The following is a 23,765-nucleotide window of genomic DNA, read 5'->3' on the forward strand; positions in this document are numbered from 1 at the left end:
GAAAAGCCCCAGAGGGCCCTGACCTGAGTTCCGTTGGCCCACACTTACAGAATTAGCAGACCTTAGTTCTAACTGAGAAGGCCTTTTAAAGACCATTTACTCCCCCACTCACCTTTCACAGCTCAGAGCTAGAAATCAGACCCACTCCACAGTTGGGGAAACCACAGAGGTTCCCACACTAATCCCAGGTGAATATCCGGGCCCACAGTGCTGACCGCATCTGTGTGCAGAGGACCACAAGTCAGCAGAGCCCCCCATTCCAGGCTCAGCACCTGGCACACCCTGGCCCCCCACCTTCTGTTCACCGTGCACTTAAAATGGGTGAACTGTGCTACATGAGAGTACCATAATTTTTAAAATTAATAAATGCTTTAAAAAGTAGCACATCTAACACAGAACTGAGACTTTTAAACGGGTGGCAGCTCTGCAAAGCGCCCGTCCCTGGGACACCTGGGCCGAGACCACGCCTGCCCCCCAACCTGGAGTCTCCCCACCCGGAAACTGCAGTCAGAGGCCACCCACGTATGACACGGGCTGGCTGGGGACACGCGGGCTAACCTTTCTCCTGCAGTCAGTGGCCGGCTGTCACCACCCATGCGTGACACGGGCCCGCTGAGGACACCTGGGCTAACCTTTCTCTTGCAGAGGCCGGCCGTCACCACCCATGCGTGACATGGGCCCGCTGAGGACATGCGGGCTAACCTTTCTCTTGCAGAGGCCGGCCGTCACCACCCATGCGTGACATGGGCCCGCTGAGGACTGCGGCTACCCTCTTGCGAGGCCGTCACCACCCATGCGTGACATGGGCCCGCTGAGGACACCTGGGCTAACCTTTCTCATGCAGTTAGAGGCCGGCCGTCACCACCCATGTGTGACACGGGCCCAGTGAGGACACGCGGGCTAACCTTTCTGCTGCAGTCAGAGGCCGGCCGTCACCACCCACGCGTGACATGGGCCCGCCGGGGACACTCGGGCTAACCTTTCTCCCCGAGAGGCCGGCATTCCCTCAGCATTAGCAGTCAGGGTCGCCCTGCTCGCCTCTGTTCCGAGAGAAGGCATTTTACTACCTTATCAGCAACGATCATGTTTTCCTTTTCCGACCTTAGGCTTTGTTCTCCAGCGCCCAACCATGTGTGTAATTGAAACCACAAGAGGAAGAGGCCCATTGGATGGGGATGGATCTAGGGGCCCATCTCCATGGCAACGTCTCGGTCCCGGGGTCTACCTGGGGGCCAGTCAGTGGTCTCGGTCCTATTAAAGACTTGCCAGTACTGCCCTTGTAAGGCCAGAGCTGAGCAGCTGGACAACCCTAAACTCAGAATGAAAGCAAAGGTGTTCTCTGCAGAGGGACGCACTGTCTCCTGATGGACAGTGAGAACTGTGTGCCTGATCTGCTGGGGCAGGTGAGAAGTTTCTGGTATCACCGAGGGCTCAAGGGCAGCAGTGAACCAATCTGGGTTTTTTCTTGCGTGTCACACTTTAAAAATCAAGTCATCCTGCGTTTTGCTTTTTAACATGCTGACTTGACTCCTATCCTAAGCTGGCTCAACATGAACCATAAATTAGAAGATGAACAAGAGAACGCACTGTTCCCAGGAAAGCATCTATTTCATGGATCGAAGGCATCCCTGGAGATCTAACACAATGAGGTGATCGTGATCACAAATACATCTTGGGCTTGCTTCCATGGTAATAGGCACAGAAACATTATTTCTGTTCACAAAAACAAGACGTAAGAGGATCTGCTATCCTTCCAAGTCATTTAGCTAAATTTTTAAGAACTTTCACATCTTCATGTTGCTCTTTATTAAGTGAAAATGTTAGTAATCAAGTCAATTTGGAGACTATTTCTCCCTCCCTCCCCCTACTCCTCAGCTGGTCACTCCTTAGGAAAACCCGTGATAAAGTTATTACTGGTTATTACTGGTATTCTGGTTATTACTTGAGACAGTACGCACACTGTTTAAACAGCAGCGTGAGTTTTCGTCAGCAATTCAGGAGTCTAACAGCACGTGCTCACAAAGCTTGCTCCTCAAGCAGGTCACCAGACTCGTGACTGTTAGCATCAGGCGAAGAAGATGGGCAAGCAGTGAGCAGACCCCACATCAGCGGGGACCCAGCAGGCCCTGTTTCCTGTCCCCCTAGACCCAAGTGAACGTGCATGCTCACTCGGAAAAGCTACACCTTTCTAAACAATTTATGGGAAGTTCCCTTCACTGTACTTTAAGTACTCCACAATTCAGGGGCTGAGGCCAGTGAGTGAGCACAATTTAGCCGGGTTTTAACCTAGACCAAAAAAACACAGATGAAAGTAACGACCACGACTCTGACACCAAGTTCGAATTCTAGGGTCCACAGACCTTCTCCTAACAGTCACTGCGTGCAGGACTGCGGAGCACCGCGCAGTGCTGGGCCCTTCCCCGAGTCCTCTGTGAGGGGTACAGGCAGGCATGACCCCCGTGGGGACGGAAGGACACAAGGCAGAGAGCTGAGCCCACAGCCCGGCCCACGCCCACTGGGACTCTCTCTGCAGCCACACGACACGCCCTCTGCAGAGAGCAGGGCCCCACCCCAGCTTCTGGGGGTGGGGGGCACAGTTCAGGATGGGGATCAGAAAGACTGATGACATCCCAAGGGCAGGCCCCCATTCCCAACTCCGAAAGAGGACGGCTCAGAGATGAGCCACCGGCTGGCGTGTGTCCACACTCCCCACACGTCCCCCGTAAGGACCGCGCCACCCATGCCTCCTGCCTCAGCCCCGGAAGCGTCACTCACGGGACTTGGCACCGGCTGCCAGCAGGTTCTCGGGCGCAGGGCCCCGGGACAGCGGCCGCCCTCTGCCGTGCCCTCGCCGCCGCCGTACTCGACCACCTCCACCTGCCCGAGCGGGACGCTCCACTTCAGCAGGTACCTCTGGCCTGACGTCGCCGCACTGCTGTCGTGGGAAGCGCTGCGAGAAGCGGGGGCCCTGGTTTCAGCGACAACCACGGGGATACGTCTCCAGGCCTCTCTTCCCGGGAGACGCCACAGAGACCCCCGACATGCTCACCAGCTGGGCTCTGCACAGTGTCCACGGGAAGGGGACACGCCACCCGCTCCGCCCGTGACCACAGAGCTCGCGCGGGCTGACCCCGGCCGCCCACTCACCGGGCGCTGACCGTGGCGCACATGAGCACGTCGTTCAGCATGAAGAGCCGGCGCTCTTTGGTTTTCACGATCTCCCCCCGGTCGTTGTAGACGGTCTCTATCACGTCGTCAGAGCGGATGAGGTAGCGACTGCCGCTGCTTAGGAGCTAGGTATTCAAAATCCACCAAGGAAAAGAAAAGAGATGAGAAAGAAGCCTCATGAGAGACAGGAGCAGACAGTGTCCAAGTTTTGTAGGCTCTCTTTTCTTTGCAGAGAGACCCTGTGTTTCCAAGCACACTTTGCGCGCGTGCAGCATAGAGCTCTTTTAAACCCTTTTCCCTTTCCCTTAAAACCATGCTCTTCTTTTCTAACTGACTTACTTAGTGTTTGCTGCACCCTGCCGCATGTGGGATCTTCTCTCCCTGACCAGGGACTGAACCCACACCACCCACATTGGAAGGCGGAATCTCAACCACTGGACCACCAGAGAAGTCTTGCAATTTTTTTAAATGAATCTAAACAGTGGCGGGAATCTAACTTCCTTCCTCGAGCACAGTTTCTCCAGCCAAGATATGCTGACTCAGCCACAGAAGGCTCACTTATTTTCCCATGTCATTCACTGCAACCCTTCTCTTTCAATGACTCCTCAGAATACACACTCCAGTCTTCAGGGACGGTCACCCCCACCTTTCCTTTACTCAGGACGCCGTCTCGACCTGGAAAGTCTGTGGGAGTCTTTATTCTCTGCTTTTACTTCTCCCGAAGGATATCGTAGTGACGTTAACATCCTGACTGCTTGTGGTTGGCCATGTTTTTACTTGTCTGAGCCAAACAAGACACTCTTTGTTTCCAAAGGAAAGGTGCTTCAGATTCAATGGTAAAATGACTTAGCTCATGCAGGAGGCAGACTTATTTTAGCGCTTTAGCCTGGCAGGAAACCAGGAATCCCTGGGCCAGACACCCATCCCGGCTGGCCGACCTCACGGGGACGAAGCTGAATGTTGCTGACTCACCCATCAGTAATACCACCCTCAGAGCACGCCGGCTGCCCTAGGTTCCCACATGTTCGGGTACCACGGGGAAGCAGGACTTTAAACAACATGAACCCTGCTGAGAACATCTGTGAACGCTACTTTCTGCTTATAAACCTGAGCTTAAAATGTACGACCATAAACTGCTTGCAGTTAGATTATTAGGTGTCTGTATCCGGTAGGAAAGGACCCCTGCTGACAGAAACAAAGGGGACTGTAGCAACAGAGACTATTTTACGTAACTCTTCAACATGGCTCGTATCCAGTAACTGCTTCCTGCGAACAAGAGCTTCAAATAAAAATGGCACAGCCTAGGTGAGACCGGATTATTGTGGCAGGAACACGACCTTGTAAACACAAAGCTGAGACACAGCTCTGCAGAGGAGCCGCCTTTACACTGAGTTCTGGGTCCCTTCTGCATGACATATGCAGCTTGGTCCCGCATGGACGAGGCAGGTAAGACCATGTGTGACTGCCTATGCTTCTGTGGATGTCTGCCGGGGTCCAGCCCCGGTGGATCCAGGGAACTCGAAGGGTGGACGGCGTTGGCGTGCAAAGACTTGTTTGTTTATTAATGTAAGATTAGATTAAGAAACTATAGTGTAGTAAGAAGGTTAAGTGGAGGAAGAGGGCTGAATAGCTTGGTTTACGCGGAAGGCCAATAAAATTCCAGACAAGGAATTTGCACCATCTACGTTGGGCCACCGGCGCCCGCTTGAATATCTAAGGGTGCCTCGCCTTAAGCTCCCTTTCGTGCGGGTCTTAACAGCCGGGGCAAGTAAGTAGACCTGGCGAGCCTCCGCGCCCCAGATGGAGATTCAGCCTGAAGTTAAAGTAAAGAGCAGAGAGAGGAAAGGGGAGAGAAGAGGAGAGAGAGAGACATGGGGGGAGCCAGAGTCCCAAGAAACCAGGCCGAGAGACTAGTTCGAGAAACTGGTCCGAGAAACTGGCCCCCGGCCCCTGGCCCCCATCCTTTATTGTTCAGAAGGCCTTTTATACTTTTGATAAAACACGGAGATCAATGGGTAATACAAAATTATGTAGCATTCGCAACCCAGATTCTTTCCGTATATCATTTTGTATACAAAATGATGTATAGAAAGAGTCTGAGCACGCCTTGCGTATGTCAGCTTCCTGCCTCATGACCTTGTCACGGGCGGGATTCCTCACACTGGCTCCCGGCATATGTCCATGCTTCAAGTAGGACTAAGAGGGAACGTTGCATTTTGAAAGTAAAATTCAGCTAGAAGAGCGACTCTTAACCCTCCCTGGGCTCTGGGTCCATCCGAGGACCTGGTCAGCCTAGGAGCCGCTTTCCAGGAAAAGTGCTCAGACCAGGTGGGCTCTGTGTGCGCTTTCCAGGGCGTGCAACGCAAAGGCTCTCTGCGGACCCTGGTCAGCAGCTCTGGGCCCAGAGAGACTCGCCACCAAGGTCCCAGGGGATTAATAATAAGTGGCTCAGAGAGCCACAGCTCATTAGCACAAGCGGAAACAGCCTACAGAGCAGAAAAGCGTCCACCTTGTTCAGGTACCGCTCGTTGATGGCTTTTGCTATCTGCTTGATTTCACAGCGCTGGTCGGCGTCTCTCTTCCTCTCGTTCAGCTTCTCTGCTAGCGTCTCGAGCTCCGTCAGCGCCATCTGGAGGGGCAGCCGGTCAGGGTGTCCCCGGGGCGTGTTCTTCAGCATGTCCTTCAGGAGACAAAAGGCAGGGGGAGGCTGACATGTGAGGCCGGGTAGGGGGCAGATGGTCACCAGGCACACCCACCCCCTCATCACAGGGCTCCAGCATGGGCGGCGGGGAGGAGGGTTCTGGCACCGCTGCTTCTGGGGAATAAAATAAGCCCTGGGAAAGGACAACCAACTCAGTGAATCATGCTTTGGCTGAACATTCGAAGCTCCTTTTGCAAACACAAAATTGACTCATTAATCGGGGGTGGGAAGGGAAACAAGATCGCGTTTCCAGGGAAGGACCCCACGGCCGGCTCGCCAAGATCTCAGAAACTTCTGCCCTGGTAACGGTCAGGGTGCAGGTCTCAGCAAGAGCGTGGCAAGGGGACCCACAGACACTCGGATCTCCTTCCCAGGCGTGAGTCCTAGTACTGGGCTTTGAGTGCCATCTGCCTGGGGGGCACAGGGAGGGCCCCGCAGGGGCACAGTGCGGTCACCTGCACCCAGGCGCCCAGCTCCAGACTCCGAGTCGGGTTCTGAGAGGGCCGTCTACGAGCCGGGCGCTGTCACCTTGGAGACCTCGCAGACTGCCCTCCCTCCCCCGTCCCGCCACCCCCCGCCCCGGGCCCGCCCTGACATAAGCGACCCGGAGGATGAAGCGGGGCTGAGAGCCTGCCATCCCCCCGAGGACCCGGAGGGGCGGCGGGTGCCTCACCTGGAGCAGCAGGATGAACTGCGGGAACCTCTGGATGGGCTTCGTCATCAGGCTGTGCAGTGTGACACGGTCAGGGCTGGACTCCTGACACTGCTGCAGGGACAAGGCCCGTCACCCCAGCTCAGACCACACCGCCCACCTGCCCACCCGCCCGCGGGACGCAGCCCCGGGGAGGAGCGCACACCACCCACAGCGCCCACCAGGGACCTCCTCGGCTTCCCGCAGCCACTCCTGGGAGGGTGGAGCGCACCCCGGGGTCAGAGGAGGGGCAGACCCCGGAGCCCTTCCAGCTCCGTGGGGCTCATCCTCAGGGGGTCTGCTCCCTGCCCGCCCTGGAGACCAAGGGGCCCTCTGACCAGATCCCAGAGCCTGACCCTGAGGTCACCAGCAGCAGCCGGGCCTGGGTCTGGGGTCTGGTCTGCAGTCTCCGCCTCGACCCATCTGGCTGCATCCTTCTAAGGATGTGCAGACAAAGGTGGTTTTCAAGAAGCTACTTCACCACTAAAAATTCATCTTTATTTCTGGTACTGATCCAATAACGAGGGTCCCATTAGTGCTAAAATCATTATAATAAATAACGTTATACATTTAGAGGAGAAACTTGGTAAAATTTCACTACAAAGTACTTGGCATCGAATCTGTTATCAGTTCAGTTCAGTTCAGTCACTCAGTCATTTCCAACTTTTTGTGACTCCATGAACCGCAGCACGCCAGACCTCCCTGTCCATCACCAACTCCCGGAGTCCACCCAAACCCATATCCACTGAGTTGGTGATGCCATCCAGCCATCTCATTCTCTGTCGTCCCCTTTTCCTCCTGCCCTCAATCTTTCCCAGCATCAGGGTCTTTCCCAGTGAGTCAGCTCTTTGCATCAGAAGGACAAAAGGATGTTAAAAAACACACAAAAAACTTAAAGTGTTTACCTTTAAAAATTCAAGGAAAGCAGGTTTTGTAGCACACGTTTTCTTAAGGATTGCCACAGCTGTGCTGAAATTATTCACATATTCACTATAAGCATCCAGCACCATGGATTTGGAAAACTGTAATACAAGAGAAAATCGAGAAATTAAAGTAACGTAGGGTTCACTGCCTCCTCGCCAAGCTTAGGATGAAAGAGCGAAACCTGCACTAACAGCAACCTCTCTGTCACCGTGCTCTTTTCACGGAATAAACTTCATTATGACTAAGAGTGATTTTTTTTTCTTTAAGCAGACTTGTTAGGAGTCTGCGGCTCTCACTCTGCTGACCCCAAGGTACTTCAGTGCTTCCCAGCTCAAAGCCGTGGCGATTTGGCTGTCAGTTAAGAAAGTCCCTGACTGCAGTCATATAAAGATGACAAGCACAGACGTCCTCCTTTAAACTGCTGCTGACCAGCACTTTGTGGACAGAAGGTCGGGCACCTCAGTGTGCGGATGTCCTGGGATCCTGACCTGACATGGAGATGACTCTGTGTGGTCTGAGACGCATCGGGGCACCTGGGCCTGTGATGTTTCCACATCCTTCCCCAGGTGCACACAGGGGCGCAGAGCCTCCTGACCGCAGACCGGCCTCCACGGGAGGTCCGCAGTGTCCGTCCAGGCTCAGCCAGGGTCAGCCGGGCTTGCACCAACAGGAGACCCACCCTGAGGCATCCAAGGAAGAAGGGAGGGGGCCCTGGAGCCCAGGGAGCCCTGCAGACCCTCCGCGTGCACCAGCCGCATTACCGAGGCCACGAAGACGTCTCCGATCATCTCCACCGAGTCCCACTCAGCCACGCGGCCGGCCAGCGCGATCTGGAGCAGGCAGTGGCACTGCAGCACCTCCTTGACCCGGAAGAAGACGGTCCTCAGCTTCCTCTCGCTCAGCACCTTGGGCTCCATCTCCCACAGCGGCTTCTCATATTGCTGAGGCAGAGACCAACAAGCACGGCCCAGGCTTTTCTCAGGTTCCACAAGGAACACAGAGAAGCTCGCCCTATAATTACACGTGTGTCCAAATAAACTGCATGACTCTCGATGTCAATGCATAGACACAACTCTCAGAGTCGTTTAAGAACTTTGCAAATTTGAGTATTTTATAATTTATAAAAGACAAAACAGTGTGATATTTGGGTACCTCCAATATCCTCTTAAGAGCATCCACATAGTTTTTCTCGCTTTCAACGATCGAGCCCAGAATGTACCTTCTTACGACCTGTTGGGAGTTTGAAAACACAATGGTTAAAAACTGCCTCAGAAAACACAGCAAACAGATTTAACTTCTGTTGAGGCTTACTGATAGACTTTCTCCGTGTTCAAAACAGTACGTAAGTGAAACCTCCCAAGGCCTTAAAATATATTAACGATCTACCATGATGGGCATAAGACATACTTCCCCATACTACAATTCTGTTGTTTTTTAAAAACAACAAATTATAAACCACAACTCGAGCAACAGCAAAATCATGGCATTAATAACAATTTCATTCACTCATACAATAAAAATGAACTGACTGTGTACTCTGCATGCCCAGCGTGGAGCTACATGGGGTTAATATATACTCCGTGTACATATTAAGTTCAGAAAAAAAAAAAAACTTTCCAGTCTTCCCCCAAAGAACCGTATTAGCAACACTTATCTAAAATCATTATTCCAAAGTTTTTTTTAAAAGCTCTTGGAAGGTGGAGGTGTAGATCTGTTTTGTTCTGAGGCCATTCAAAGCCTCCAAGGCTAGAAGCGCAGCGAGTGAATCACCAAAGTCGTTTCAGAGCAGTCCCCGCCCCCTCAGATCTCAGACGCCTGCACTCGAAGTAGTGACATCACTTTGGGGTTTGTTCCCACGACCTGAGGGCGTGCCAGCACAAGCTTCTGGCCCCAAGGTGCCTGCTGGAGACCAGGGACGACACTTGGCACTTCTGTCCAGGCGACACACAGTTTGGAAAGTTGGTTTTGCCAGTAAACGGGAAGCAGAGCGTAAAAAGCATAGCAAGGTTGCTCTTCCCCACCCCCAGCTGCGCAGTGGGATGCTCGTCCCAGGAACCGCGGCGCCACCTGGTGGCAGAAGCCGCGCCTGGCTGCGTCAGCGTGACTCCTTTCCACAGGACGAGATGGAGGCAAAAACCAACCCTGAGGGACACCTGAGGAACAGAGTGACATGTTTAAAGGGCGAATGCTTCAAAGCACACACAGATGTGTCTATGAGCCCACAGACCCCTTGCTCTAGATCCTGCCCCCAAACTATAGACGGTCAGATTCAGAGTCCCAGACACTGTCTCAAGTCTGGAGTCAGAATATCTGGGAACTTGGGGGGATCTAACACTGCAGATGGTGGCTGCAGCCACGAAATTAAGACGCTTACTTCTTGGAAGGAAGTTATGACCAACCTAGACAGCATATTCAGAAGCAGATACATTACTTGTCAAAAAAGGTCTGTCTAGTCAAGGCTATGGTTTTTCCAGTGGTCGTATATGGATGTAAGAGTTAAACTATAAAGAAAGCTGAGCGCCGAAGAATTGATGCTTTTTAACTGTGGTGTTGGAGAAGACTCTTGACAGTTCCTTGGGCTGCAAGGAGATCCAGCCAGTCCATCCTAAAGGAAATCAGACCTGGGTGTTCATTGGAAGGACTGATGCTGAAGCTGAAACTCCAATACTGTGGCCACCTGATGCAAAGAGCTGACTCATTGGAAAAGGCCCTGATGCTGAGAAAGATTGGGGGCAGGAGGAGAAGGGGACAACAGAGGATGAGATGGTTGAATGCCATCACCTACTCAATGGATATGAGTTTGAGTGAACTTCAGGAGTTGGTGATGGACAAGGAGGCCTGGCGTGCTGCGGTTCACGCGGTTGCAAAGAGTCGGACACGACTGAGCGACTGAACTGAACTGAACCCAGGTATTAAATACTCTGCTTAAGTCCTGAGATGATTCTGATGTATCAGGTCAAAGGGCCTGGAATTGGTATCAAAACAATGGAAAATTAAGATAAAACCCCAAATCTGCCCCGACTGGAGGGCCCCCGCAGGTTAGGACACCCCTCAGTCAACCCTAGTATGTGGACAGCGCGCCCGGGGCCGGTCCCCAGACTTCAGGCTTCCCAATCCACGCACGGCTGACGGGGCGTTGTCCGGGGGCGGCGCTTACACACTGCTCACGCACGCCCTCCTCACGCATGCCTGCCCTACCTACGCGCCTCGCGCACACAGCACACAGCCTCCTGACGCACTCGCGCACGGCCTCCCGAGCACAAGCCCGCTCGCCTCGGCCCCGCCCTCACCCGACGGTCGCGGACCGTCTCCTCGCGGCAGCCCGCCACCTTTCCCATCGGACTCTGAACTGACCGCGGAGGGTTTTCCTGGTCTGCACGCCGTACGCACGCGTGCGCTTCATGCGTGCGCTTCATGTGCGAGATGCGTGCGTCTATGTCGACCATCACCTCACTGCCCGCCTACGTCCGTCCAGCTTTGTCATCTCCCTAGGCCGTCGGTGGTCTCTCTCAGCGTCCATGAACTGCGCCATGCTGCCCACGTGGGAAGACTCAAGTCACACCCCCCAGGACCAGCAGCCCTTCCCCCGAAGGCCCCCGGCTCTGGGGCATGCCCTCGCCCCTCACGCCCTCCTCCCCTTTCACCCAAACATAGTCAATGGAAACCACTGAATTTTTTCCCCTCTGCTACCTATGTTCAGAGATTAAGAAACTCGTTTACATTTGGCTACGTTCATGAGTTACGGGAAATCTGTATTCTAACCTCACCATCGCACAGACGCTTCACACACTCACACCTGGTCTCTTGGCCGTCAACATGAATGAGCGTGAGTGAGTCTCAGAAAGAAGCAGACCTTCCACGCGTGCTCACAACCACACAGCGGGGACACCTAACGTATTTAAGGACAGGGAGGCCCGAGGCCAGGCGGACGGAGAGGTCAGCGTGGCCCTGCCGTGCCAGCCCCGCCCCAAGCCCTACCTGCTGCTGAGACAAGCCTTCCGGCATCGGGGTGAGGATGGCCTCGGGGTGCCTGCAGTCCACATCGATGAACACGTTCTGCTCCTCTTCAAGACAGGATCTGTGGTCTTAAAGGAAGACAGAGCGTGCTAGTCTGATGTTGAAATGGGGCGTTTATAACACTGCGGGGCAGTAAAGCTGCCGTCAGAGTGGCGCCCTTGGCAGACACCTCAGCCCCAAGCGTCCTTCCCACCCAGCGATGAGTCAAGTGAAACTTTAACAAACCCAGAAAATAGCCCCTCCCACAAGGGGTACACAGAGTTTGTCAATATTTGAAGTTTTTGATACTTGCAATCTAACTTCAAAAAGGCAGAGGTGTCATTTGAACACCTAGATGGCAGAGTAGAAACACATATTTCAGTTTCTGAATCTATAACATAAACCAAAGTCAGAAGCAAATAAAGGCAGTTCTGAGTTACTCAGAACCAACACTCCACAGTCAGGTAAAACCAAAGGGAGGCTCAGCAACCTCCTGACTTTCTGCCTTTCTCACTAGAACTCTGATAAAGCACAACTCCCCCCACATCAAAAATTTTAGACCAGAACTAAATTCATTTCTACGAACTTAGATGCAGCTAAGTAATCTAAAGAATCCACAGAATGGCTAGAAACCAGAAAAACATGGGAATTTTCAGGTAATATTGAGATTTTCTAATTCAGAAAACTGTCAGAGGAGCTTTAAAAAACCAGCACACAGGATCGTGATCCAAGCCTCTCTGCTCTGCCACAGTCCGGAAGGGACAGGAAACGCGCCCAGGGGCCCCAGCACGGTGAACGCACCCCTGTGATCATGTTCTATGATGGAACGACCATCCTGAAAACCCAGGGGCTCCGGGAGTGACAGCAAGGGACCCCCATCACCCGACCGCTGGGAGGAACCGGTTGGGGGTGGCGAAATCTACCACCTGGGAGAAGGCCCCTACTTTCTGCTGTGGGGAGAGAGTTTCCCCACCCAGTGCCCGCCTGGAGGGGACCCAGCGAGGAAACACACCTGAAGAGACGAAGGATTTGGTCCTGATGAAGGAGCGTCCCCGCTTCACGGCAGCCTTTGTCCTCTCCAGCCCGTCCTTGGTGCCCTCTCTCGCAGCCCTCACCAGTTTCTGCATCTGCAGGGAAGGGGGACCGGGTGAGCGGGGCAGTTCGGTGAAGACTCCTCCTTGCTGTTAATCCATTTTAAAAGAATACTGTCAAGTAGTCTGGTCTTGAAACATCATCTGAAATCGGCTTTTTGATCTGGGAGAGCTTTCTTGGCTGTTGTGGGGTCAGGGGGGATGGGAGGTGGTTTGGGGCTGTTTTGCTTTCATTGGTTTAAAAAAAAAGGAAAAAGAGACTTTAAAAAAGAGCCCTTTCTTAGCATAGTTTTTAAAATGTGTCCTTCTGTGTTTAAAAGTTGACCTTCGTTTTTATTATAAACACTTGTCAAGAGCTTTGGAGAAGCCTGGGTGTGGAGAAACTGAGGGCACGGACGTCAGGGGGTTTGCCCAAGGTTAAAGGGCAGATCGCAGGATACAGGGGAGACCCCCCCCTGCCCGGCCTGGCGGCTCACAGGCTCTTCATACTGACCACTCCCAGAAACCACTGCGCCTGTGGGAATACCTGCCAGGATGTGCACAGAGAGACGGCCAGCCCGCAGGAAGGACCGGCAAAGCCCCTGCTCTGCGGGGACTGAAGAGTCAGGAAGACCACCGCCCACCACAGGGGAGCGTGCTCACCCTGATTCCCGGGGGCAGGTCCTGGCACAGTACTTAGACTGGCCACCAGTGCTCAAAGCGCCCAGCCATGTGCCCTGCGTTTTATCAACTTTTCTTGTCCTTTGGAAGCTAATCTTGGCAGTACCGGCCATCCGGCACCAAGTGATTGATCGTTTAGAGAAAACCCAGATGGCCTTTTACAACACAAACCCCTTCAGTCCATCTACGATGCCTCCCTACCCGTCCTCCTGTGATCCTCCCCAGGGGGTGGCAGCTGTTCAACACCTGCAAGCTCACCCCCCACGGCTGCGGCCAGGGCCTCCCAGTGCCAGGCCTCCAGGGCCACCACCTGGTTGTGCATTTGTACAAAGTGCCGCCGGCCGAGGGGCTCTTGGGGGCTGAGGCTCGGCTGACCCAGCAGTTCAGCCCAATGTGCGCCCCAGGTGTAAGAGCCATGCCCCTGCGGGTTACCCACTCCCGGGGCCGCCAGTCTAGTGCTGGACGCGCGTACCTGCAGCCGAATTCCCCTCTGTCCCTGAGCCTTAGCCGGCCTCCCTGATGTGCGCCTGGCCTCCCAGCCAACTCGACGGAAACCAAGCCCAGGTCACGCTGTCTGGCCAACCCCAACCCCAGTGTCCTGTACCCCACCACCACCCGCCTTCGCCAGGTCAAACACGGCCAAGCCACTTCTGCCTCCGCTCCTGCACCCCTTCAACCAAACCTGGCCGTGTCCGGAGACCACCGTGGACGGCAGCTGGCCAACCCCTTCTCCACGGTGCCTGCACCCTGCTGGTGCACCCTACTGCTCAGCTGCCAGGCGCCTCCCCTTAGCTCCTTCCCCACAGTCTCCCTAGATCCTCCCTCCTCCTGCCAGACACGGCCTACGACCCGGCTTGGTCCACGCTCCCTCTGAGTGAAGCCACACAGGTGCTGGGGTCCAAGGGGAGGGAACAGCTGACCGGGGCCCCACGGCCACCAGCCATACGCCGGGCCCCGCTCGCCAGCATAGGAGAGGCGTGTGGCCGCCGTGGACAAGTGGTCCCACTCTGCCGCTCACAGCACTTCCCACTGTCCTTTCCTGAGTGTGTCCATCTCTTCACTGAGCCAGTCTCCCTCACACACCGCCCTGCGCTGCCCGGAAACCCCCACCGGCCTCCGACTGTCCCCGGGGCTGCCACCTGTTTCCTGCCCAGGGACCAGCCTGATGCCGAGCCAAAGGAGATGCTATGATTCCGGGGGCTTCGCTCCTGAGTTGAAAATCGTGGAGCACACATTGGTGGCATTTACAGGGACGTTTCTGAACGAACACCTGTCTCAGGCAAGTGCCCTTCAGCACCTGAACAAATGACAAACATCAGAAGGACGGCAATCCAGTTGAAGTGAAGTTACTTGACAGTGCTCTTTTAAAAACCATCTCAGACAGCAGACGCCACGACATTCAAGCCAGCAGTTCTCAGCTCTGCGGTCTCAGGAGCCCTTCACGCTTACAAAGTCACCAAGCAGCCCCAAGGGCTTCGGCTTACCTGGTGCGTTTGTCTGTATTTATTGTCTAAGGAGTCAAAATTGAGAAAAAATGTTGAATATTTTTTAAATATTAATTTTATAAACAACAAAACTATTTACCTTTATCTTAGCCAGTAACATTTTATAAGTTACTATGTTTTCCAAAACAACAAAAAAATGCATTGGTTTGCACATGGGGGAACCTGCCTCGAGTCTGGCGTGGAGTCAGAGGATTAAGCCAGGAAGGACAGAGACAAAGGAGGTCCGGGAAATGACAGAGACTGTCCACTGTCTGGGTGGCCCTGGGGTCCCCTGGACCGCACCGTGAGAACCGCCGCAGCTCAGGTGTGAGCTTGCTCATTAAACAACAGTCTGCTTCTGCAGAAGCATTTCCAGCGGGAACCACACACCTTCAGTTCATGTTTGTGCTTTAGCTGCTGAATCTCTACCGCGCCCACCGTGTTTGCCATCAACTCTCTCATCTTTCTCTCATAGTGCTCCTTTAAGCGGGTTAGGTCATGGGAGAGCTACAGCACAAAGAGACACAAGCTTTTCACAACACGCTCTTCCCGGCGCTTTCAGGCAGTCTTACATTGAGAGGACTTGAGCCACATCTGGTGGGTGACGTTCACACACCAACGTCCTCCTGCCCCGGGCCCCCCGTCCTAGCCCTCCGGCTCTCGGGAAATAAACACACAAGTGAGTAAAACATGTCAGCAGAGGGCAGACTCCAGGTGAGCCAGGCTGGAGACTCCTCTGTGCTGAACCAGAGCAAGTAAACGCACAGAAAAATCTGGGCACCAGCATGCGTTTACATTTTAGTGGATTTAAAATGACCCAAACTGTAGAAATACATATAAAATTATTCCTTTATGTCAGCACCAAAGCAGAAGAAATTTGAGTTCAACACTGAGCGGGGCATGGTTTGGTAACGGCCACGTAAACTTTTAAGTCTCCAGACTGACGTGACTTCCTCTGCAGCTCCCAGGGATGGGGTGAGGTCTCAAAAACTCTGTCCTCGTATCATCACAGATGTCTCCAACGTGCAACCCAAGGCCTGCGCGTTAGTGAGCATGTCCCGTGTTCCCCAGACAAGGACATCTGGGCAATTTCTGATCCAATCTGAGACTGTCTGGGACATCAGTCTTCTTTGGCAGGTTTTGAAACGTGACTCTTTAGGGAACTAGGGACTTGTTACAGCATCGCCTGTCCTGTCCCAGGACGCTGCCTGCTGGCCCCCGTGAGGGCTCTGCGCTCTCGGCCGCCCGACCCCCTCCGGCATGTTACGTGGTGCATCTGGGAGCACGGGTTCGCCTGGACAGCCAGGAGGGCAGAGTCTCTGCCCAGAAATCGTGCTCGCAGCTCACAGGCCATCGCCGGACCAAGCCGGTTTGCACTAACCCCCTACCCACTGAAGACAAAATTTAGGAGTTTCTTAACCGCTCTCCAAGGCCCCCACTGGGTGTTTCATCCTGCTGAAATCAGGCCCCAGCACCATACTGAAAACCTCCACTTAAATCTGGAACGTTGGGCTCAGCTAGAACAAGCCAAGTGTCACCTTAGTCACCAGCTGCGATTAAAACTACAGCTGTAACTTCAATTCCTGGTTAAGTCTCCACTGTAATAACTCTGGTGACAGACAAGAGCCAGGTTCCTGGAAAAGCTTGTTAGTAATGTTGAGTAGTTGGGGGACTTCCCTGGCGGTCCAGTGGTTAAGACAGCATACTTCTAATGCAGGGGCCGTGGGCTTGATCCCTGGTCGGGGGAACTAGAGATCCTGCAAGCCACGTGGCCAAAAATACATACAGACGTAAGCATCGGGTAGTTGGGTTGACCACCAGCAGTTGGTAGAGCCTTCTTAAGTTTCAGGATGAGATTACAGAACCCCAGTGAACCCCAGTGCCTGGAATGACCTATAAGCCACACATACATGGAGGCCACTCCAGGAGCCCACCAGCTTGGTTATAGGGCCTCAGGCGGCTGTGACTCATGGTGATTTATCGATTGCGTCGTGAGGCACTGGCCGCAGCCTCTGTCCACGTGCGGCCTGCATGTCAACCTCACACAGAACACAGAGTGCCCTTGGACATGACTGTGGATGGCCATACAAATCCCTCTTTCACCAACAGCCCAAACGCGAACAACACAGCAGTGGGGACGGCCAGTCACCACTGGCCACCAGGCCCCTCAGTGAGCAGTGCTCCGGTTCCCATCTACACCCGCTGGCCCTGGCATCAGCCTGGAATCCACTCCTTCAACCCGGACCTGGTCTCAGGACTGTCCCGCTAAGGGAGGACAGTGCCCAGTGGGGTGGGGCCTTTGTCCTGTAACATCCTCTATAACACCTATTTTTACTTCTTCCTGTTTGTGCTCAGAACGCCGAGGACCACAACATCCCGTAGAGGACAGCGGGCTGTGCTGTGCCCACCAGCCCGGCTCTCCACACAGCTGGCTGCGCACCAGCAGCGCTGTGTGTACACAGCACAGATGGCCAGGGAATGCCTCCTTACCTCCTGAATGCTCAAGACAAGGAGCTCGCTCGGGGCCTGTCGAGGGATTCCATTTATGTAAATTTCATTTTCCCAACCTGCCAGGACTGTACTGTATGAGATAAGGGGCCTCTTCTCTTTTGCTAACATCAGGTGCTTTCCTCAAACTACACATCAACATCTTAGAAAACAGTTATGTAAAGACAACATGAACGAGGCAACACGCCCGTGTGAGCACGCTGTCCCCCAGCACACAGCCGGGACACCTGCCTGCTTCCTGTGGTCGCCGCGCAGGAAGGAGCGGGGGACCCCGCTCCTGCTCTCCGAGTCGCTCTGTTCCTCGTAGCTCTCGAACTCGCTGGAGCTCCACCCGTACTCCAGAGAGCTGTGGCCGCCTTCATCTCCGTTCTCCACGTCATCATAAATCATTTCATCTGAGTGCAAAAACACCAAATGAAGAATTAAAGTGCAGAACTCCTGGCTACTCTGCGCATGTCTGTCGAGTGAGAGCATCACTGAGAGCTGGGGAGGAGACACCCGGGAAGAGCTTGGAGGAGCAGTGGTGGGGCCTCGGGGGGAGACCCCTGGCAGTGATGGGCGGGGGCAACAAAGCTCTGACAAACCCCCAGCCCCATCCACATCCAGAGGACCACTGGTCTATGAGAAGCCACCACGATTATACCAGATGATTTCCTGCCCATAGAGAACTTTTGATGAAGGGAAGATATTTAGATAGATACGTGGAATATAAACAGATTACACAGACTGGCAGATCACCGATGGATGATAATCAAATACGAATGAAAGTGACGCGTATTACAAACAACCGTGAATTCTGCTTCTGTGCTAAAATCAGCCCATAAAACCTATAACCTGTTGCATGCATGCACGCTCAGTCACTTCAGTCGTGTCTGATTCTGCAACCCCATGGACTGCAGCCCGCCAGGATCCTCTATCCATGGGATTCTCCGGGCAAGAATAATGGAGTTGGTAGCCATGCCCTCCTCTAAGGGATCTTTCTGAACCAGGGATCGAACCTGGTTCTCCTGCCTTGCAGGCAGATTCTTTACTGCTGAACAACTGGGGAAGCCCATAAACTATTACTGCATTTAAATGTCTTTATCACATCAGTCATTTCAAAATTAGTGATGAGCACGTCTGTTCACGCCTCCAGATCACGACAAAGGCGCTGTCCGCACAGGGGGCACCTGGCCTAACAGAACGGCCGACACCTTCAGCAGTGCCACTACTGGGCCACCTGCCATTGGCATTTGGTTTTTGAGACCCCAGATCATCCTGTCTGTGCTGGGAGAAGCCTACCAGGGAGGACCAATTATCCCCAAATGCAGTTCAAGCCTGGCTTTACAGAAACTAGGCCTTGGCCCCATGTTGCTTGTAGCAGGCACTTAAATAACTGCCCAGGAGCACACTTAAAGATCCAATAGGTTTGTTTATAAAGAGGCTGGAAGGGCTGCCGTCCTGCCGGGTCTCAGGAGGCAGCCTCTGTTAGCTGAGGCTGTAGCAGCTCTGGGGACCTGATCGCCTCCAGAACACTTTGGGGATGAATAAACGAGTCCATGCTTTTAAATAGGAAGTTTGCTGTCGATTCTAAGAATATGTCCTCTATGAGGCTGGGAAGGTTCTGTCAGGAGTTTTTAACACCAACTGCCTTCTAAGCATATGATTTCTGTCATTCACCTGGTCCCCTGGGAAACGACACTGAACCAGCCCATGCTGGAAGACACCTGAACTCTGGAGACACACCCCCAGGGCTAGGATGGGCTTCAGCCTGCTTGCTGGGCATGACGGCCTGACCTTCCATCCTGGTCATTTGGCATCAGGCTTTCTGAATGCAGGGGCGCTAAGTCTGAGCTAACCACCTCCGAGGGTCACCCGTTACTGCTCTCTGCTGCCTTCTGTGGGTTCAGCACCCCTTCCCCATGAAACGCAGCATGGCCCGTTCCTCCAGGCTCTGCAGGCGGTCCAGCTCCCCAGCCTGCGTCTGATGCTGCCTGTGTCTCTATCGGGACACTACTTTGGCCGGATGTGGAAATCTGGGTCAGAACACTCCATTTTCTTTAGCAGTTTGGGAGCACCATCTGCCTGTCAGGAAGCACGTGTTCCTCCCGAGCTGCAGCTCCTCCCGGTGGCGGCGGCTCCTCCCCCGTTGCCGCTACGATGCCCCGGCCGTTGTGCTTGGCCGGCTCAGCTGTATGCGCCTCTGTGTGCATTCACACGTGACCCTGCTTTGGATCTGTATTTGTATAATCTGGGAGCTTACGTCTGTAATCCCGGAAAATTCTTAGTAGTCCCTTCTTCCGTGACCTCCTGTGTGTCACCTGCTACCTCCCAGCCTCCACGCCTTATCTTTCTATTTGTATTTTTACATCTTTAACTCCTCCTGCTTCTTTCAGGAGGTTGGAGATAGTCATCCAACTTCCAGGGTTGGGTGTGAACACACGCACAGGTGTGCACACACAGTGTTCTACCCCACAGCATCAACAAGACACTGAAACGTTACAAAACGCGACCACAGACGCGCAGGGGCTGTGGGCCTAGGGGCTCCACCTGCCCGCTTCCATCCAGCAGGAAGCCGGTAAACTGCAGCCCGTTAAACTCAGTTCCAGACAAAACCAAACCTGGCTCAGAGTCTGAAGTTTCTCTTGGCACATCGTCGTAAATGGCTTCCTCCGGATCTGGAAGTAAAGGAAAAGAGAGTTTAAAACTGACCCAGACGCAGGGAGAGCAGTCTGCACTCACGGGGCCCACGGCCTCCGGCGAGGCTTCAGCCACTCGCAAGTTCGTTTTACAGGGATGGTAACTGGCGGGGCCCCACCGGAGTGCAGGCATTGTTCTTATGGCGGAACACTTCCTGGGGAAGGAACGAGAGCTCTACATGGAGCGGCTGTGAAATATCTCCAGGAAGAGGTTTATGGCCTCCAGGCCAACGTATCCCTTTTTTTTGTTTGTTTTGCGTTCAATTACACATCTTTATAAACATTTTTAAGTTATTGCAATTAATGTTTTCTGACATGCAAAACACACAAAGGTGGCGTGTAGTCTCAGAAACTAAGGGATAAATTCACTTCTGCTCTGAGTAGGAATCAGCCGACAGCGTCATCTCGTTTCTCGCAACTGCAGATGCAAGGCAGCCACGTGCACATATAAAGATGCGTAACTTTTCGGACAAAAACCTCTAAAGCTACTACATGAAACATTAGTATCCTAGGAAACTGTTTAAAGTGTTCTCTTTTTAAAAAAGAGTAGGGATCCTCCATGGCTGACGTTGCATGCGCCTGACTCAGGGGTCCCACAGGAGAACATTGTTTGAAGCTCATGTACGTATTTGTGAGAGCTCCCTGCTCTGCAGGCAGACCAACGGAACTACAGTGCACTCCATCCAGGAACCCACAAGAGTGACGATTACTAAGCAACAGGAGACAAAACCAGGTAAATACAGCCTCCCTCTTCTCTGACATGCAGCCACTGTCCCTTCCCACGTTCCTGGGGTAAACTCAGGGTCAAAACCCGGCATATTCTTGTGTTGCTGTCAAACCCCAAGTCCGAGCCACCTGCTGCCCCAAAATAATATGTTTCGATTGCGACCAAAGTATTTCTACCCCTATTAGAGCACATGAGCGGCTACTGGTGTACAGGCCTCACGTTCAAATACAATTATTCCACTAATGAATGTGAGTCATGGGAGAAAAAGTCGGACAGCTTCTACTTTGTAAATAAAATTGCTTGAGGACAGTGAGATGATAATTTAATCCTGTAATGATCCAGACTTAATAGCCCGCTCGCGGAAGCATCTACATTTGCGGAGTTCTTTGTTTCGACAATGTCATAATTAAAACAGAAATGAAACATTCCAGGGGAGAATTTAATAATTAGGAGAATGTTTAGATGGTCCTACCTGGTGAGTCAATCGTATAAGACAATTACACAGACATTAGTGAGCCAGTGGATGGTAAAAGGGCTAATCAGAAAAGCAAGCTTACTTTAAAAAAAATTAAAAAGCAAGCCTAGCTAAAATTAGTTCTGCTTTCTGCACCACACGTGGAAGAGAAGGTCTGCCATGCCACTCCATCTGGTCTGTGGGCTGGCTTAAACACCCACCAACCCTCTTCAAAATGGTACCATGAGAAAGCCTCTCACTGGGGATCACAAGAAAGAATGCCTTGTTAGTGCCTCCGTCCCCAGATCTCTGACTGTTATGACAAAAGACAGATCAGTACTGGAATAAATCCATCAGCCAGGACGAGGCGGATGCTGAGATGCAGAGAGCAGAGATGATCTGACGGGAGACAAAGCCACGGCTTCGCGGGGCCTGGGGAAGCAACTGCAGTCAGCGGCGGCCAGTGCTTCAGATGAACGGGTACAGGACAGGAGAACAGCAGCGGAGCCTGACGAACACCCGCAGTCCCCGGGGCCCTGGTGTGGTACTCACTCTCCATCCAGGCTGTGTTGGCCGGATCCGCGACCCAGCGGGCCAGGGCGCTGTCCTCCTTCTGGTCTGGATCCTCACTTAAAGAACACACACAAGAACATCAGGATGTTGAGAACCCTCACGTGTGTCTGGTGGGATGAAGAATGGTGCCGCTGTGGTGGAAGACAGTTTGGCTCTTCCTCAGAAAGTTAGACGCAGGATCACCATGTGCCCCGGCACCTCCGCTCCTGGGTGTGCAGGGCCTGACAGACACCTGTCCACAACGTCCACAGCGGCGTTAGCACGGCCGCTGGAAGGTGGGAGGGACCAGTGTCCGTCAGGAGACGAGAAGAGAAACGAAATGCGGTGTGTGTGAACAATGGAAGGTACCGGGCCTTCAACAGGAAGGAGATTCCAACACATGCTACGGCACGGGTCACCCGAGACACACGATGCCAAGCCAATGAGCCAGACACGGAGGGACAAGCACTGTACGGTGCAGATCGTATGAGAACCTAGGACAGGCAAGTTCACAGAATGTACAACAGAGGCCTTGGGAGCTGAGAGGGGGCACTGTGGGTTACGGCATGAAAGGCGGGGCTTCTGATCGCGACGATGAAAATGTTTCAAAGGCAGAGAGTGGTGATGGTTGTATGACTTTGTGAATGAATTTAATGCCACTGGGTTTTACACTTAAAAATGGTTAAAAATGGCAAACTTTATGGTATGTATTTTTATCGTACTTTTAAAATGAATAATGCAATATACTGAGAACTACAAGATGGTCCACTTTAAATAGGTGAAATGTAGTATGGTATACGAATTACAACTCGATAGAGTCACTTAAAAGCAAACACACCTACCATGCAGCGAGCACGCTGCCATGCTAGGCGGTAGGTGCTCTAGAACTTGGTAAAACCTGGTCTTTGTATTTGAAGAATTCAGTCTGGTAGCAGAAAGGAACACAGGAGATAACGGTGAGAGCACAAAGCAATCAATCACAATGCAGGTGTGTGCACACGGCTCTGGAAGCACAGAGGAGGACGGCTTCACGAAACGAGACGGTTAAGCTAAGTTTTGGAGTGTGAGCAGGAGTTTGCCTGGAGGCAGGGATTTTCCTGGTAATTTCAAGCAGATGAAGCAGCATTTGTGAAGGCAAGCAGCATGAAAGAAACGCCCGTGATCAAATCAGTTCCAAGGATTTCAGATGAAAGCTGGGTCAGACAAAATTAAAAATCCTTTCTCCCCCTTGGGACTCTTGAGAAACTTAACAAGGTCAAGCACGTTGTCCAGCTCTATCTGGTCGTGAACCCAGTTTCTCTTTATCCACAAAGTGTCATATTAACATCTGAAAGAGTCCTGGGGTTCAGGAAGACCTGATCTGGGGGTCCCTGGGCAAGAGGGCAGAGGGCACAGTGGACAGAAGGACCAAGGGGTGGGGAGGGGCCTCGGCAGTGAGCTCGGGTTCACAGCACTTGGCACGTCAGGGAAGGTCCAGGACTCAGAACACCTGCGGAACATAAGCAAGATACCTGTTTGCTGGATCCTCAGAACTCAAGGAATTCAGCTGGCTGTCTTCCGCCGCCTCCTGTGTCTCTGCCAGGAGAGGAAAGTTCACACTGTTCACGCTTGAAAGACATGTCTAGGAACTTGCTTTTTACCCTTTAAATGGTTTCGCACTTTCCTTTCTCATCAGTGAGAGGCTTATCTTATTGTAAAGATGATCAACTGACAGGTTTACACTCTTCGACTTTTAGATAAAATGTACTCCAAACAGGATGACGATGCAAACTGACACCCAAAGGCCTCATGAACCAGCCTGCAACAGTGGTGCCCAAACGAATCAAGCCAGAATCGAAAACACCACGGGGACCTGCAATTATGATTCACTTGAAAGCATGTCCACAGGACAAGCTCGGAAGACTCTCAAGGGTCAAAGGTTCTACAGTTGGTGAAATCTGATAACCAAACTGCGTGTTCCCCTCAGCTGTCTTAACTTGGCGGGAAAAAACCGCTTTCCTCAGACTTCACACACGTCTGTCCTGACGTGCGTTTGAGAGGCCACCGTCCCCGGGGGCTGCTCCTGCCATCAGGTCGTCTAGCCCAGGGCGGTCCTCATGTGTGTCCTGACACGGAACAGGGAAATAGACCT

General features: G+C 53.0%; 1 protein-coding gene across 1 annotated transcript in view; it reads right to left on the minus strand.

The window, feature by feature from the left end:
- Positions 1-23,765, minus strand: part of ARHGEF10 (Rho guanine nucleotide exchange factor 10) — a 63,071-nt gene that overhangs the window by 21,595 nt on the left and 17,711 nt on the right. Inside the window, exons 5-18 of the mRNA XM_018041816.1 lie at positions 23,146-23,209; positions 21,635-21,711; positions 19,824-19,880; positions 17,455-17,618; positions 15,106-15,222; positions 12,493-12,607; positions 11,463-11,569; positions 8,637-8,714; positions 8,246-8,425; positions 7,466-7,582; positions 6,543-6,635; positions 5,678-5,848; positions 3,148-3,293; positions 2,772-2,950 (exon numbers count right to left, since the gene is read on the minus strand). Of these exons, the coding sequence (XP_017897305.1) occupies positions 2,772-2,950; positions 3,148-3,293; positions 5,678-5,848; positions 6,543-6,635; positions 7,466-7,582; positions 8,246-8,425; positions 8,637-8,714; positions 11,463-11,569; positions 12,493-12,607; positions 15,106-15,222; positions 17,455-17,618; positions 19,824-19,880; positions 21,635-21,711; positions 23,146-23,209 (1,665 nt within the window). The remainder of the gene's footprint in view (positions 1-2,771; positions 2,951-3,147; positions 3,294-5,677; positions 5,849-6,542; positions 6,636-7,465; positions 7,583-8,245; positions 8,426-8,636; positions 8,715-11,462; positions 11,570-12,492; positions 12,608-15,105; positions 15,223-17,454; positions 17,619-19,823; positions 19,881-21,634; positions 21,712-23,145; positions 23,210-23,765) is intronic.

This window comes from Capra hircus, chromosome 27 (assembly GCF_001704415.2).
Source record: "Capra hircus breed San Clemente chromosome 27, ASM170441v1, whole genome shotgun sequence".
NCBI classification, from domain to species: domain Eukaryota; kingdom Metazoa; phylum Chordata; class Mammalia; order Artiodactyla; family Bovidae; genus Capra; species Capra hircus.